Below are 18,069 nucleotides of genomic sequence, written 5' to 3' on the forward strand. Positions count from 1 at the left end.
GGGGCCGGGCCTGGCGGAGGGAGGCCGAGCGGCGGTTGGGCCGGGCCGGGGCGGCGCTGACGAGGCCGGGAGTCGCTGAAGGCTCGGAACGGAGGAGGGAGGCCCCGCCGCGGGGCTCCGGGAGGAGGCGGAGAAGGCGGCCGGACGGGGCGGGGCGCCCACTGCTTCCCGGCCGCAGCCATGGCCGACGAGACCCCCAGGAAGGGCAACTTCTCGGCGCTCGTGGGGCACACCAATGGCCTCACCAAGCCGGCGTCCCTCGCCGCGGCCGCCGTCTCCTCTAAGCCAGGGGGCGGCGGCGGCGGCTCCAAGAAACTTGTGATCAAGAATTTCCGAGGTGGGTGCCCGGAGCGGCCTAAGGAGGGGGAGCCTTGTGAGTCGGGAGGGAGTTGGGGGGGTGGCGGGCGGCCACGGGGAGGAATTCTGGGGGCCGAGATGGAGCGGGAGCGGGGGTGGATGGGGGGAGGCGGCTCCGGGAGCTGGAGGCGTTGGGCCAAGTGGCCTCAGGCGCCCGTGGCAGCGGCGGGGGGGGAGGGAGTGTTCTCGCCGGACTCCCCCAGCTGTTGGGGAGTCTCCCCGGGCGGCGGCCTTTGGGTCGGGCCCGGGGCCCTCGGCGCGGGTGGAGGTCCCGGTCCTCCCGGCGAGGGCGCGGGCCGGGGCCTCCCCAACCGCCGGCCGGTCGGCCCTGCGGGGAGGGCTGTGCGCCGAGCTGACGGGCAGCAGCTTTCCAACTGGAATAAATGAGGCCAAATATTCAGCTCTCCTCTGGGTTCGCATGGCGGAGCGGGACTGAGGAGCAAGCACGGAAGCTCCTCGTGATGTAATTGTTATTACTTCCTCCACTTTCCGCCGGCTCTAGCACCGTTTCTATCAAAGTAAGCATCTTCGGTGCAGGTAGCGTAAATGATAAGCTCAGTCTTCACGTTACGTGTTGTATAGAGTTTAACTATTACACGTTTGTACATTTATAAAGTCAGCTTAAGTAAAAGGGAGACTTGTATACAGGGATGGGCAAAAGTAGGTTCACAAATAACACAATACAAATAAATGAAATAACTAATAATTAGTAATACAAGAATAAATTGTTTGTTTGCATACTCACAACTGGAAACCTACTTTGCCCACCTTGTATTTCCTGTGCATTTATCCTAAGTTTTTATAGGAAGTGTATTTAGCGAAACGAATGTACTGTGGTTGCGTAGTCTTATAATGCAACACATTTATAAATACAATACTTTGTATGAGAAAAGAGCTAATTTCTGTTTCTTAAAGTACCTTTTTGTAGGCCGTTTTTTTGAAAGATGTATGACTGTTTGCATGGGTTTCATTCACCACTGACTATCTGGGTTTACAGACAGACCGAAATTGCCTGATAACTACACTCAGGACACCTGGCAGAAGCTTCATGAGGCAGTGAAAGCCATTCAAGGCAGTACCTCCATCAGATACAACCTGGAAGAGCTCTACCAGGTAAGGCTCCACCAATGACAACAAAGTTGAGCCCGTTAGGGTCCTCATGGAATTTTCTTAGTTGAGGAGAACTGTAAACCATGATGATGCCAGCATCCTGTCTTTCACTTACCTGGTTTTTATAGTTGTCTAAACAAACACAGTTACCCAACTCCAGTGAAATGTGATACAGATTTATGTTGCGTGTTTCTGAGTCAACAGTGAAGGAAATAATAGAAATGCAATATATACCTCCAACAAGAACAGTAGAAATCCTATGACAACATGCCCCAAATCAATGAGTGTTCGCATTTTTTGGTGGTTGTGAGACATTTATTTCCTTTTCAGGCTTAAGCTCCTAGAAAGATATTTAAAGATATTCCTTTACAGGAGAGTGATGTGTTTCTAAGAGCTATGTGACTGTATGTTTTCCAAATATGCAGCAAATTAATGTTATAATTTTGTTATATAGAACACTTATTATAGCTTCACTTGTTGATAGGTTTTTCTCCTACTTCATCGTATTTTGTGATTACTTGCTGATATTAAAACATGCAAATTTTGTTGCATTTTAAAGTAATGCTGTTCCATTTCTAACATAAGAAAAATGGTCAAAAGTAATTTTACTATTTGGATATTCTATTTACAAGTAGGCTGGTTTTCCTGATACTGTATCTTATTTTTAAAGAATAACATTTGTTAAGTAGTCTAACATCTACATTTTGGGTAGCGATATGATAGCACAATTCCTGTTAAGAGGCATGAATTTTAAAAGTTTTTGTTTACACAACTGATAAAAAAAAAATATGAAAACCACAAAAAAAGTGCCAAGAAAAAATTAAAACTACCCATGTTCCTGCCACCCAAAGAAGATTACTCTTGACAGTTTGATGGTCGTGTCTCTTCTTTGTCTTGTTTGTGTGAGATTATTATAGGTTTTAGTTAACTTTTTTAATGTATACTTTCATATACCATGTACTTCAATGAGTGTTAACAAATATATACAATTGTATAACCACCACCACAATCACAAGATAGACTATTTCTGTACCTCCAAAAAGTTTCCTGAGGCCCCTTTGCATTCAGTCCTCTCCCCTGATTTCCAATTCTTGGCATTCACTGATTTGCTTTCTGTTGGTATATTTTCCCATTTTTAGAATCTCATCTAAATGGAACCATAAATTTTGCAATCTTGATGCCTGGCTTCTTTCACTTAGGATAATGCTATGAGCTTCATAGATACTGTGGCAGTAAATTGTTACTTTGTTGCTGCATGGTAGGGATACCACAAAGATTACCCTTTCTCCAGCTAATGCTCATTTGGGTTTCCAATTTTTAGTTATCATGAATAAAGCTGTTGTGAACATTAATGGATAAGTTGTTGTGTGAACATATATTCTCATCTCCTTGGGTAAATATCTATAAGTAGGTTCTCAGAGTAATGTGGGAAGCGTATATTTAACTTTATAAGATATTTCCTACTTTTCAAAATGTCTACACCATTTTGTATATTTGTGAGCAGTGTATGAAAGTTCAAGTTGTTCCACATCCTTGCCAATATTTGGTATTATCTGTCTTCATTTTTATCTATTCCAGTGGGAATGTAGTAGAATTTCATTGTGATTTAAATTTGTATTTCCCTAATGATACTAAATATCTTTTTAGGTGCCCATTCCCATTCTATATACTTTCTTTAAATAAAGTTTGTGTTCAAATCTTTTGCTCATGTATTATAGGTTGCTTATTTTGTATGAGTTTGTTATATGTTCTGTTTGAGTTTATTATGTATTCTGGGTAAAAGTCCTATACTAGATATTAGGTCTAGTAATAATTAATGTCGTTTTCTAATACTTTTTTTAAATCGAATTTATTTAAACAATACAACAAAATTTAATCAACAATATAGTTGCCGTTGTTTTCTACTACTTGTGCCCAACGCTCAGGAAGCATTTTAATCCCTCTGTTGTAAAATTCTTGTGATTTTGATGCAAAAAATTCGGTCAATGCATTTTTGAGGCATTCTTCATTATTAAATTTTTTTCCAAGAAGAAAGTTTTGCAAAGAACGAAACAAATGGTAATCTGAAGGGGCAATATCAGGAGAATATGCAGGTTGAGGGAGAACTTCCCATTCCAACTGGCGTAGTTTTTCAGCAGTGATTCTTACAGTGTGCGGTCGTGCGTTATCGTGGTGAAGAATTACGCCCTTCCGATTAATCAGCGCGGGTTCTTTTTCTCTTAAAGCTTGGGCTAATCTTTCCAATTGGGCACTATACACTGCACTTGTAATGGTTTGGTTAGATGGTAAAAGTTCATAATGAAGAATTCCTTTAAAATTCCACCAAACACACAACATCACTTTTTTCGCATGCATGTCAGGTTTGGGCGTGGGCTGCGGAGCCTCATTTTTGTCCAACCATTTAGGCCGCCTTTTCAAAATAACATACAGCACCCGTTGTATTCATCTCCGGTAACAATTTGCTCTAAAAACGGCAAACGGTTTTGACGAGAGAGGAGCGAACTGCAAATTGTGACTCTTTAATTACGGTTGTTGTCGGTCAACTCATGAGGAACCCATTTTCCAAACTTTTGGACTTTGCCAAGTGCACGCAATTGATTGGAAATTGTTTTTTGTGAACAATTTAAAGTTGTCGCAAGCTCTTGTTGGGTAATTTGAGGATTTTGCACCAAAAGAGCTTGAAGAGCTTCTTGATCAAAATTGGACACACGGCCTCGACCACTGTTGTCATCTAACGAAAAATTTCCCTCGCGAAATTTCTCAAACCAGCGCTGGCATTTTCTGGCGCTAACTGCATCTTGACCAAGAGCACTACAGATGTTTTTTGCAGCCTCACTTGCTTTTCTTCCTAATTGGAACTCGTAAAGCATGCAGTGCCAAATATGCTCTTCATCCGCCATCTTCTTAGCCCTAGTTTTGCAACAAAAACCAAACCAAACACAAACTTTTTCAAGCAAAACTTGTTAATTGCACTTCACACGTTCTGTAGATACCACGTGTTTGAAGGTTATGTCAATACAAGTCAACGCCAAGCAAGATTTTAAACGAATGTTAAAAACGACATTAATTATTACTAGACCCGATATTTGCATTGCAAATGATATTTTCGCCCAGTCTGCAGCTTCTTTTTTTTGTACAAGTCTGTAATACATCATCTGTGTATTGCATTGTATGTTTACCACTCAAAGTCAAATATCCTTCTGTCACCATATATTTGACCCCCATTACAATTCACTACCCTTCCTCTGCCCCCCTCCCCACACATACACACACAACTTTTCCTTTGATTTTCTCAATTATGTCTTTCAGAAAACAAGTTTTAAATTTTTGAATAAGTGTATGTATTGGTTTAGTCTTTTATGGATTGTGTTTTTAGTATCTATCTTAGGAACTTTGCCTAATCTAAGATCATAAAGATTTTATCTTGCATTTCCTTCTAGACATTTTAGGGATTTAGGTTTTACATTTAGGTCTATAATCTGTTTTGGGTGAATTTTTGTATGTGTTGTGAGGTATAAATCTAAATTAAATGTCTTCCCTGTTCAGGGGTGGGGAACGTCCAGCCCGAGGGCCATATAAGGCCCACAAAATCATTTGGTCTGGCCCTCCCCAGGCATTAGGGGTAAATTAATTAAATATTTGCCCAAATATAGCAAGCTAATTTTTAAGTTAATAATTTTGTATGGCCTGAAAATGATGTTATAAATATCCAAATATCCCTTGGCAGAAAAAAAGTCCCCCACCCATGCTATTAAAGAGTCTGTCCTTTTCTCCATTGAATTTTCTTTGCGCCTTTGTAAAAAATCATTGTCCAGCCTTAACGGTTTGGCTCAGTGGATAGAGCATCAGCCTGCAGACTGAAAGGTCCCACGTTCGATTCTGGTCAAGGGCATGTACCTTGGTTGCGGGCACATCCCCAGTAGGAGGTGTACAGGAGGCAGCTGATCTATGTTTCTTTCTCATTGATGTTTCTAATTCTCTATCCCTCTCCCTTCCTCTCTGTAAAAAATCAATAAAATATATATTTTTAAAAATCATTGTTCATATATGCTTGGGTATAATGAGTCTCAAAATTAGGAGGTTGGCCCTCCAAATTTATCCTTTTTCAAAATTGTTTTGGTTATTCCAGGTCTTTTATATTTCTATATGAATTTTAGAATCTGTTCATCAATTTCTAACATAAAGCCTACTAGAATTTTGATTGGCGATATGTCAATTTATAGATACGTATGGGAAGAATTGATTCTGATGTCTTGACAGTGCAGAATCTGTCAGTTGGCCACAAAGGACAGCTCTCTATTTAGGTCTTCCTTAATTTCAGCAATGATTTCTAGTTGCAGTGTATAGGTCTTGTATATCTTACGTGAAATTGATTCCTTATTTTATGTATTAATGTGTTATAAATGGTGGCATGATTTCAATTTCTGGTTCTTGCTAGTATGTAGAAATACAAATCCTACTTGGTCACAAGGTATTATCATTGTATGTATTGTTGGATTTAATTGCTAACATTTTGTTAATTTTTGCATCTGTGATACCAAAGGATATTGGTGTGTTTTCTATTTGAATGTCTTTGGTTTTGATATCAGAGTAATGCTGACCTCGTAAATATGTTGGAAATGGTCCCTCCTTTTCATTTTCTAGAATTTTATAGAACTGGAGTTACTTCTTCCTTAAGTACTATTGTAGAGAATTTCCCAAAGAAGCCATCTTGGCTTTCTTTGTGGAAAGATTTTAAACTACAAATTTCTTCAGTAGATAATAGAACTACTTAGTTTATCCATTTCTTCAAGTTCATTAAGCTTCTGCAGTATCTAATCTGCTATTAATACCATTTGGTATAATTTTTAACTCATGAGTTACAATATTTTCCTCTTTAGATGTTCAATTTGAATTGTTATTGTACTTTTCTGTCTCTACTTTTTTTTAATATATTTTTTATTGATTTTTTCACAGAGAGAAAGAGAGAGGGATAGAGAGTTAGAAACATCGATGAGAGAGAAACATCGATCAGCTGCCTCTTGCACACCCCCTACTGGGGATGTGCCGCAACCAAGGTACATGCCCTTGACCGCAATCGAACCTGGGACCCTTGAATCCACAGGCTGATGCTCTATCCACTGAGCCAAACCATTTTTGGCTCTATTTAACTTTTGAACATATGGAATATAATTATAATATCTGTTTTATAGTTCTGGCCTGCAATTCCCTCATCTCTGTCAATTCTGGTTGCTTTTGACAGATTGAATTTCTCCCCTATAAGGGTTGTATTTTCCTTCTTTGCATGTCTGATCATCTTTGATTGGGTATCTGGTATTGTGACTTTTGACTCATGTGGTATTTTTGTTTTCTTTTAAATATTTTTGAGCTTTGTTCCAGACATAGTGAAATTATCAGAAACTGTTTGATCTTTTAAAGTCTTGCTTTTAAGATTTGTTAGGTAAGACTAGAGCAGTATTTTGTCTAGGGCTAACTGTCCCTGCTACTGAGGCAAAACCTTCCTGAAAATACCCTGTGTCCTATGGTTTTCTAGTCTGGCTAATGGGAAGGTGCCATTCCAGGCCCTGTGTGAGCACCAAACACTATTGTCTAAACTTTTTGATGGTTCTTTCCCTGGCCTCAGTTCTTTTCCTCACGTTTGTGCTGGTAAGTGCTCTACTGAATACTCTTCTTAAGGGTACCCTTGAGGTCTCTTCGCACATATCCAAGCTCCACTCTGGCTGCATTTCTCCCTTCTGGGCTTCGTCTTGCTGACTCCATCCTCAGCTCAGGGCACCTGCTCTGCAGCCTGGAAAACTCTAGATGCAGGAAGCCAGAGAGAAGTTGGGGGTTTGTTTCCCATCTTCGAGAGTTCACTGTCTTTCATAGCCAAACGTGCATTGCTCTTTGAAAAATGCTGTTTTGTATATTTTGTGGGTTGGTGGTATGTTGTTTTTTTGGTTGGTTGGTTGGTTATTTCAAGCGGAAGGGTTAGTCTGGTTTCTTTCTTTAAGAAACTTTTTTTCTTGATTTCACAGAGAAAGGGAGGGGGAGAAAGAGATAGAAACATCAATGATGAGGATCATTGATCCTCTGCCTCCTACACACCCCCTGCTGGGGATCAAGCCCGCAACTTGAGTATGTGCCCTGACCTGGAATCAAACCTTCATAGGTCAGTGTTTTATCACCAAACCACACTGACCGAGCTAGTCTAGTTTCTTTACTTCATCTTTATTAGAAGTAAGAATCTCACCAGTGCCTAAACTCTCTGACGTTTTTAATTTAATAAAATATTATACCTTAGAGCTAGGGCTTATTATTCTTCCTTTCCTGGAGATTTGTCTGGTTTCACTTTCCTAGTAGAAGGACTTTGCCATACCTTTTACCCAGCGATTTGGCTCATAATAGTCACCATAGATAATATTGTAAATAGTGTTTCTAGATGCCTTGAGTGTCCATGTGTGTGACTTGTGGTCCTCAGGACTGAGGATGCTTACCCCAAAATGACATCACATTCCAGGGAATATCTCAGGAGGGCCCATGTGGGGATCAGTTGATCACCTTATGGACTGGCATGTGCATAGGAAGGCTCCTAATCACTCACAGAGTAGTACTATTTCTATAGTGAGATGCTCAGATCTTCGGGAAGCAAATGGGTTAGAAATAGTAAGTGACGTCATTGTGAAATTATTGGCCACTTGCATTATTCTGATCTCTGATAAAGTAGACAATGCATCTGCCCTGGTGTTTAAAAATAAAGTCAAGTTTTTGCTGAGTTGGTGTGGTATATATTTTGTCAAAAACTCTTCTTCTTATGTGAAAGTAACAATTCTCACTGAAGTTTTATTTTTGTTTTTTTAAGGAAGTTTTCAGGATGATTTGATGCAGAACCTCTTATGTTTTGATGTTGAACAGTTTCCTCAAAGTGAGGTCTAGTATCTCCCCGTCGAGGTCTCTTATCTGCCTGTCAGAGCATCTTCTACCTCATGCAGACACTTTAAGAGGCCTTCCTAGGAGAAATAATTACAGTGTATCTATTGAACCTGCCCATTGTTTGTTATTTTATTCATATATATATATTATTGATTTTACACAGAGAGGAATTGAGAGAGACAGGGAGTTAGAAACGTCGATGAGAGAGAAACATCAACCAGCTGCCTCTTGCACACACACACACACACACACACCCCCGCTGGGATGTGCCTGCCACCAAGGTACATGCCCTTGACCAGAATCGAACTCGGGACTCTTCAGTCCGCAGGTCGACGCTCTATCCACTGAGCCAAACCGGTCCTGACATTATTTTATTCTTGTCTGATAAAAAAGGAGATTCAAAGTATGCTGATGAAAAAGTTTTAAACACACACAACAACCATAGTAATTTTCCTCCTATAATAGAGGAGGAGAATATTTTGAATGTGGAGACCTTGTCTGTCGTGGAAGATTTGAGGTTAAATTTGTAATCACTGCTTGCTGAAGAAAGTATATTTGTGTGTTTTATCTATGTTTTCCTTTTCCTTTTTTTTTTAAATTGGTTTCAGAGAGGAGGGGAGAGGGAGAGAGAGAAATATCAATAATGAGAGCAAATCATTGATCAGCTGCCTTCTGCATGCCCCCTACTGGGATCGAGCCCACAACTCAATGTGCCCATGACTGGAATTGAACCCGGGACCCTTCCATCTGCAGGCCAATGCTTTATCCACTGAGCCAAACCGGCCAGGGCTGTCTGTATCGTTTAGCCCTACTTGTTGGCTTAATGAGACAACAGAAAACTGAAGATTACATTTTAAAGAAGGTTTCAGGGGAATCAACACATATGTTTTGATTTCAGACTAGTTTGTTTGTTTTAATATGGAACACTTCATGAATTTGCGTGTCATCCTTGCACAGGGGCCATGCTAACCTATGTTGTTCCAATTTTAGTATGCACTGAGTGGCCATATTATGATCTCTGAAAGCATAATAATCTGGCTACTCAGAGAGAGAGAGAGAGAGAGAGAGAGAGAGAGAGTGTGTGTGTGTGTGTGTGTGTGTGTGTGTTAGAGGCCAGTGCATGAATTTATGCATGGGTGGGGTCCAGCCAGCCTGGTGGGGGGTGGAGGGGGGATGGGGAGGGATGTGGGCGGTTGGCCGGCCTGCCTGCTGGTCAAACTCCTGGTCAAGGGGACAATTTGCATATTAGCCTTTTATGATATAGAATTTGCACTGAGTGGCCAAATTATTATGTGTTCAGATATCATAATAATCTGGCTATTCAGTGTATGTGCTGCTGAAGCGAGCATGATTTCAGACTAGTTTTGATGCACAAAAACCTACAGAGGACTGGCAGGTATGGAAAAGCTATGCTATTTATCTTGAGTCACAGGATAATATCTCTACGAAATTCTCCTACCTGTTAATAAGTTAATAAAGGATAATGAAGTAGAGTTAGGTATTCAGTGTATTAATAGGATTGCTAAAATTGATTAGAAAAAGTGAAAAGACCCAGCCTAGAAAATGGTTGACAAATAGACACTTTGATGAACAATTTGAGAAAGTAACAGGTTGAAAATCAATATAATACATAAGGAAAATCATTTAATCTGGAGGGTGTCAGGGAAACAGAGCAAAAAACATTCAGACTCAATATATCAGGCCTAATAGAAAGGAATTCATAATTCAACAACTTTCATCACTCACAAAAAAAAATTAGTTATTGTATTAGATAATTTACTTTTAACATTTGGAACTGAGAATCTACTGTACAGTCAGTGTTGGTAAATATAGCCAAGAGACTGTCCCTGGTTTGTTTTTTTTTTTTTTTCAAAGCTCTCATTCTATGAAACTTCCCTCTGGAAATTTATCCCCTCACTCAGATTTTAGTCCTAATTTAGTTTTTACATCAATTCATTTCTTAGAGGTAGGAAGCTGGAGGGGTAGAGCCCTTTAACACTTCTTCTTGTGTGGCAAGATGGGGTCCACAACTGTTTATTTCTTAACAAGGAACCATTGCTGTGGAGGAAATTATTCATCTTATTGCTTTCATTACTAAGAACACTGTGCTGGCCTCTTAACTGTGAAGTGAAGAGTGAGAGTTTTGCCTTGTGCCTCAGTCAGTATATCTTTCATTATGATAAACGAGCGGGGGTGTGGTTTTCCCAGGGACAAATGTTGTTTTTAATTTTTCCCCTGGCTCTTCATAAATAACTCTTAGTACTTACCTGCTTTTTCTCTTTATAATTTCTTACTCTTTATGTGATATGTTTCACTCCTGTTTCTCTCTTGTCTCAGCTTGATAGCCCTAAAAATCTTAACATAGAATAATCTTCCAGAATTAAGAGGTTTGTACCTCTTAATCCTCTTTACACCCTAATTTCAAGTTCTTTTTACCCCAAAGCTCACTTTAATTTCCTGTTTTGGTATTCCACACTTGAGGAGAATTTTGTTTTAGCAGTAATGAGTGCACTTGGGAGTTAGGGTTTGACACTACAAATAGACAATCGGTTGATGTTGATGTGCTTGTCTGTTTTGCTCTAATACACTGGTCTGTCCTAATACAGTCAACCATCTCGGGCACAGTGGCATGACAGACCTGATTAGAGAGCAGCTGTGATGTGAAAATTCAGACAAGCACAGTTTTCCCACTTGGCTAAGTGGATACAAGAAAAACATCTTTATCGTAATACAGGTAGAACCCAAGTGCTACTGCTTCCCTAACTCCGGTTATTGGATTAAATTCATTTTCTATGATGGCTCTAAAAATGTGAACAGCAACAACACCCAAATATGAAGCACACAATACAGGTCAGATTCAGTACTCTGTACACCTCAGAAAGCCTCTAAACCTCAGAACATGACTAAATCTCCAAAACTTGTTTTGGGGAGGGGGGATTCTTGGGTTGTGCTGTTCCTTGTAACTACAGAAAAGTTTGCCACAATCCCTGCCAGTGTGGGTAGGGAGCAGGGCTGCCCTCTGTCCTCTAAGGTAATGAGGTGCCTGTAACGTGAAGACACTAGCGGTGACTCAGCAAAAGACATGTAGAAATGACGGCACCCACAGCAAACCTGGGTCACCTCAGGGTTTGGCTAGTTGTTTTACAAGGTCTACAGATTCTCAATTTTAAAATAAAATAAATCTCAGGTGCTTCATGTTAAATAGTATGTGCCAAATAAGACTCGGATAAGAAAGAGTTGATTTTAAAATTAAACAATGACAACTTGTCACAATTGGGAAAGGATTGTTTTGAGGATATTGACTCCTGATACAGGAATTATAGCATTCAGAAAATGGATCTAGTAAGATGTTCTGTGAAGGACATGTACCACTAAGCTTATCCCAATTTTTACCAAAGCAAATAGATTTTCATTGTGTATAATAGTTAAAAACCTACTTTGTAGTAATTATGATTGTGGAATTCTCTAATGATTAACTACTGTAGCAACAACCTTTGTCATGAGATTTTCCTGGGTTTTTTGTTTGTTTTTTAGTGTTATATCTTGTTATTGAGAGTCAAATCCAAATAAGAGAGAAATTAATTTAAATATATCTCTTAAACCTATTATTTCTATTTCATAAGTAAAATGTGTAATGAGATTTATAAACTTATGAAAGGCTTCATTAGTGCTGCTAAGTTAATATACTTGGAAAAAGACTTAGAATATAGTATAAACTTTTAACCAAAATCCACAATATTTATGTAACATTCAAATAAGAATGTAGTTGCAGCCACAGCCGGTTTGGCTCAGTGGTAGAGCGTAGGTCTGCGGACTGAAAGGTGCCGGGTTCGATTCCGGTCAAGGGCACGTACATTGGTTGCGGGCCCATCCCCGGTGGGGGGGTGTGCAGGAGGCAGCTGGTTGATGTTTCCCTCTCATCGACATTTCGAGCTCTCTGTCTCTCTCCCTTCCTCTGCAAAAAATCAATAAAATATATTTAAAAAAAAAAAAAAAAAAAAAAAAGAATGTAGTTGCAAACAGCTAGAAAATTATGTGTAGATAATTTAAATGAATTTTCCCAGAACACTGAATCTGGCTTAACTAGATGCTAAGATATTCTTGTTCTAATAGTCTTTCTTTTGGCTCATACAACCTGTTCAAGTGTATACTTTCCCCCTGCCCCTCCCACATACATTACATCTTGTAGTGAGTAAAGATAATAAATTGTTTTCCTCGTCCTTTTTTTAAAACATTTAATTCTGGAATATATCTTACAAAGTGATCACCCCAATAAGTCTCATAATCATGTGTCACCATAAAAAATTATTTGACACTAGAGGCCTGGTGCACAAAATTTGTGCACAGGACAGGGGCAGGGGCCCCCTCACCCCAGCCTGCACCCTCTCCAATTTGGGACTCCTCTCACAATCCAGGACTGCTGACTTCCAACCACTCACCTGCCTGATTGCCCCTAACCACTTCTGCCTGGCAGCCTGATCCCCCCTAACTACTCCCCTGCTAGCCTGATCAATGCCTAATTGCTCCCCTGCTGGCCCAATTGCCCTTAACTGCCCTCCTCTGCTGGCCTGGTCACCCCTAACAGTCCTCCCCAGTAGGCCTGTTCGCCCCCAACTGCCCTTCCCTGCTGGTCCAGTAACCCCTAACTGCCCTCCCCTGCTGGCCTAATTGCCCCTAAATGCCCGTCCCCTGCTAGCCAGATCACCCCTAACTGCCCTCCTCTGCTGGCCCAGTCACCCCTAACTGCCCTCCCTTGCCAGCCTGGTAACGGCTAACTGCCCTCACCTGCTGACTTAATTGCCCTAATTGCCCTCCCCTGCAGACCTGTTCCTCCCCAACTGCCCTCCCTTGCCAGCCTGGTCCCTCCCAACTGCCGTTCCCTGGTTGCCATCTTGTGTCCACATGGGGGTGGCTATCTTTGACCACATGGGGTGGCCATCTTGTGTGTTGGAATGTTGGTCAATTTGCATATTGCCTCTTAATTATATAGGATTATTGACTATATTCTCTATGCTTTGCTGTACATCCCTGTGACTTATACGTTTGTACCTCTTAATCCCCTTTACCTTTTCGCCCATTCCCCACCACCCACAGCAGCTATCAGTTTCTCTTATCTGTGAGCCTATTTTGTTTCTTCATTTGTTTATTCTTTTTAGATTCCATATATGAGTGAAATGATACAATATGTGTCTTTCTCTGACTTATTTCACCTAGCATAATACCCTCTAGATCCAGCCATGTTGTTGCAAATGGCAAGATTTCATTCTTTTTCCAAGGTTGAATAATGTTCCTCTGTGTGTGTGTGTGTGTGTGTGTGTGTGTGTAGTTTGCTTTCCTCCGTTTCTTCTATTTGTGACATGTTTCTTTGACTCCACATTTTGACTGCTTTCCTGAGTTATAGACTGGCCTTGTGTGCTAGGTGTCCTATAAGGCCCAGTGGCTCAGCCTTCCCAATCACCTGAGGTTGACACTCCTGATGTACCCCTTTGTGGGCTGTGTGCACAGTCTCGTTGTAGTTAAGCCTTGATTGCTGTTGGTATTACTGGGAGGAATTGACCTCCAGGCCAATTGGCTCTGAGGGCCAGCTGTGTCTACAATGGAAGAACTGCTGTGCTGGAGACAGCCTTATAGGGCAGGACTTGCTTCAGTGGAGCTGTGGTGCTCACTGAGTCTGCCCCTTCAGTGTTTCACTTATGGATCTGAAGAGTTGTAATCTGGTATGGTCTCACACTGACCACTGGGTACACTGGCTCTTGGATCTCCAAGGAGGTGCAAAGTCAGCCATTGCCTGAGGCCACCCAGCAGGAGCTACAGTGAGGTCTGCAGATTTCTCCTCTTTAGGGTTTGAAAGTGTCCAGATGCCCAGCTGTGAAGCACAGCAGGCTGCTGCTGCTGAACCTTGGGCCTTCTTTTGGAAGCCTTTGAGCTCTCTGATCCAGCTGCACTTTGTTAGGTTGCAAAAGGGCAGGCCATTCATATGCAAAAGCTACTGCACACAGCTTGGGTGAAGTTGTAAATTGGGTGAGGCGGGGTCTCAGGGAATCATCAGGGCCGAGCAAACAGCAATGGCTGCCAGTCAGCCCTGAACCAGGGAGATCCCCGTGTCTCCAAGTCCTGCACCCCCATGCAGGATCAATGATTGCTGTGAGCCACCCTTGCATTCCAGCCTGGTGCCAGACAGTCCAGTTTCTCCTCATATGAGTCTGGGTCCCCAGAGTCTCATCTGGAACTGGAGTTCAGAGCAATCAGGAGATAGTTTCTCCCTCCCAATTGAAAAAAAAACAACAGCACACCCAGTTGCCAGCTCGTTGCACACACCTCTGTACCTCCGCATCTACCAGTCTCAATGCTCTTTTCTCTTTCCTTCTAGTTGTAGAACTTTCACTCAGCCATCTTTCCCGTGGTTTTGGATGATAATTTGTTTTGTCTTTTATTGTAGTTGTAGTTTTGATGTGGTTATGAGAGGGAGCAAATACAGGTTTTATCTATGCCACAATCTTGGTTTCTCCCCCCTCCTCATATTTTTTAAAATGCTTCAAAACTAGTCAGAAAAACTACAGTTCTATTAATAGTTTTGCATATTTGGATTGTATGAGATGTTGTTTTTGTACATGAGAGTTGAAAGTTAATTCTTATTACAACTAATAAGAATGTACAAACATTTCTTTGATGTGGGTAATAGTATTTTAAGAAAATCCATTTCTACCTCAAAAACTTGTTTCCTCATTAATTTAAGACAAACTTAGATAAATTGCAAACCTCATCTGCAAAAAAATAAAAGGAAACAATTCAATCTGATCTTTGTCACCCAGGCACTTGGGAATTGTTTTCCTTCAGCTCATTATAAACAGAACTAGGGGCCCAGTGTAGGAATTTGTGCACCTTGAAAGGAACTGTGGGACAAAGGGCTGTGGTGGACACAGGGGCAGGTCTCAGCTTATCCTCTGTGCCCGTGCCCAGCCCCTCCCACCACAGCCCTCTTTCCCCTGTTTGCCGACCCCACTCACATCCACTGATGGTGCAGAACGATTGGAGCCAGCACCAGAGGCAGGTGTGAGCAGCAGTTGCTGCTCTGATTGCCCCTTAGGAGCAGGGGGAGGTGGAGAAGCCCTCGGAGGCAATCAGAACCCACAGCAGGTGCAAGTATCTGTGGGACTGCAGCACACACGGGAGCAAAGAATTTTGAGTAACCACCAGTGGCTTGCCCATGTGATGGTGACCTGTGCCCTGCCTTGATCTGGCACCCCTGCTCTCCTACTCCACCACTATCCTGCCGCAGCCAATATCCACCATGTTCTGTGCTGTACTGTCTGGTGCCCACACCTACCATGTTCCACGCACGCCCCCCTAGTGGTCAGCGCACATCATAGCAATCAGTTGTTTCACCGTTTTTTCTATTTGCATATTAGCCTTTTGTTATATAGGATCATTGATCTAGTAAAAGTGAAAGGATTATTGTTCTCTCACCTGTTTGGAAGGTGCTCACTGAGAGTCTGGAACAGTGATTTCATACTCTCATTTCATATTATCATCACAGTAAACTCACACATTTCTGTGGCTCCAGCCTCAGACTAATGAATTAAAACATCTAGAAACGAGGCTATAGGGATCAAACTTGTCTTAAAGCTCCTGGGTGACTGGTATGCAGCAGGCTTAGAGACCATTTTAGTAGGGAGGGAAATGGAGTATTGTGAGATGCTCAAATAGGATACAGGCACACCAGCTGGGATCCTATATATCATGGGACTGTCATAGGCTTGCTATTGAATCTGTGTTTAATATTAACTATTGGGAAGTATCTTTTTTATCAAACTCGTACTGGGTTCAAGTGTTCCAACAGTAATTGCCCTAAAAATAATAGTTTATTTGTAGATTACATAAGTATGGGGGAGGGAGTTCATGTAAATGATTACATATAAATATGTAAGTGCTTCTGTTATGATTATAGCTATACATTCAAATAAGGTGGTTTTTTAAAAAGAACTCATTTGTTATTCATAGTGAGTAATTCATTTATTCCTTTTGTTTTTAGGCTGTTGAAAACCTCTGTTCTCATAAAGTTTCTCCAACGCTTTACAAGCAGCTCCGCCAGGTCTGTGAAGATCATGTCCAAGCACAAATTCTTCAGTTTAGAGAATATCCTTTGTTGTCTCATGAAGTTTCTATTCGTTACTTAAATATTTTGAAACTGAACATTTATTAATAGTATAAAGAAATAATGGTAAACCAACACCCATTTGCCAGCTCATGAAGTATACTCAAGAGTTGTGGCTTAGCTCAATGGGTTTCCTGCTCAGGGTCTCAAGCTGAAATCAAGGTGTCTGCTGGTCAGCTCCTCTTCCAGACTCATTCAGGTGTTGGCAGAATTCACTCAGTTACAGATCCGAACTCCCTCTCATTCCCCGAGGCCACCCTTGGTTTCTTGTCACGAGGTCACCTCTCTGAAAATATGGTTATTTGCTGCTTCTGGTTGATCAGAAAAGTCTGCCTTTCTGGTCAGGTAAGATAGAGTTTTATATGATATAACCCATTGTATTCACACCCCACTCACAATCAGGGGGAGGAAGTTATAGGCAGAGGCAGTGTAGAATTTTGCCACTAATTTTGCCATCTGTGACTGTACGACAGCCACGGTAACTCTGAGCTCCTTAGCATGTTGTAGATAATCCCTTATTATCTGGCTTCCTTCTAGTTCCTCAGCTCCCTTCCATTACTGCAGTCACCCACATATCTCAGAAAGTGGACTTATAATTGAAGACAATCTACTTGTGACTAATTTTCTGGGCCTCTGTTTCTTCATTTGTGAAATTAGATAATTGGAGTGTACTTATTTCTAGGTGTTTCCCTAGCTGAAAGAATTTTTTTCTCTTCCATTGAGAAACAAGCGTTTAGAGCTCATTGAAATTTCCCTTGGCAGTTGCAGCAGTTCTGTTGTCTGGTATTGGGGCTCTTTATTAGTCATGATAATGAAGTCTAGGTCCATAGTGAGATGTCTCAGTTTAGGATAATATTTGTAGTTCTCCCTTCTAAATGGGTCAGTGACTTTTCTATTCTAACTAAACCCTGAACCAGGTGGAACTGTGCCTTGCTTAGTTACAGCACCTGAGCCAACCAGTGGTGTCAGATTGGCTGGTGTGGGTTTATCCCTGTGCAGCCTTGCAGACTGTGACTGACAGCCTCTGGAGACCTGCCAGAGTGTCAACCACAGGGCAAGTGCCTCCTTTCCAGCACTGAGTGCCAGAGCTGCTGTGTCGCTGCCATGGTAGTACTTGTCTAAATGTGCTTGTGACTGATTCTTTGTGGGTTTTTGTGTGTGTTTTTCAGGCTGTTCATTTTGAGCAATTATAACAGAGTTCTTCCAGAATGACTTGTTAACCATTGAAATATTAGGTCTTTGCTATGACTATTTTTAATGTATTGGCAAAGCCTCAAGAGAAATTAAGATGTTTGTCCAGGACCACTGTGGTTGTGGTCAGCTATCCTTACTGATGTGACAAGGATTCAGATATACCCCTCAGTCCATCCACTTCTCTCCAGATCACCTGTCCCCTTCCTAAAGTCCTAGCTGTGTCCTATCCTCTGCCGGCTACCCCTCCCACTGTCAGACCTTCCACGCTGAAGACTTCCAACGATTATCTGATTTTACATGTCACACCCTAGCTGGTGTGTTTTTTGTCCTCACTACATTCT

At 41.4% G+C, this 18,069-nt stretch overlaps 1 protein-coding gene and 1 pseudogene across 7 annotated transcripts in view; one reads left to right on the forward strand and one right to left on the reverse strand.

Annotated features, from left to right (window-relative positions):
* The first annotated feature begins 34 nt into the window (after window positions 1–34).
* Window positions 35–18,069, forward strand: part of CUL4A (cullin 4A) — a 71,215-nt gene continuing 53,180 nt past the window's right edge. For all 7 annotated transcript variants that reach the window (XR_004991275.2, XR_004991276.2, XM_045588806.1 and 4 more), the window contains exons 1-3: window positions 35–337; window positions 1,355–1,470; window positions 16,412–16,515. Coding sequence is in view for 5 of the 7 variants with exons in the window: in XM_045588806.1 (XP_045444762.1) it covers window positions 181–337; window positions 1,355–1,470; window positions 16,412–16,515 (377 nt within the window). In the remaining 2 variants the exon portion in view is untranslated. The remainder of the gene's footprint in view (window positions 338–1,354; window positions 1,471–16,411; window positions 16,516–18,069) is intronic.
* Window positions 9,292–9,381, reverse strand: LOC118731007 (annotated as a pseudogene).

The sequence above is a fragment of the Pipistrellus kuhlii genome, unplaced genomic scaffold (assembly GCF_014108245.1).
Source record: "Pipistrellus kuhlii isolate mPipKuh1 unplaced genomic scaffold, mPipKuh1.p scaffold_m20_p_3, whole genome shotgun sequence".
Taxonomy (NCBI): domain Eukaryota; kingdom Metazoa; phylum Chordata; class Mammalia; order Chiroptera; family Vespertilionidae; genus Pipistrellus; species Pipistrellus kuhlii.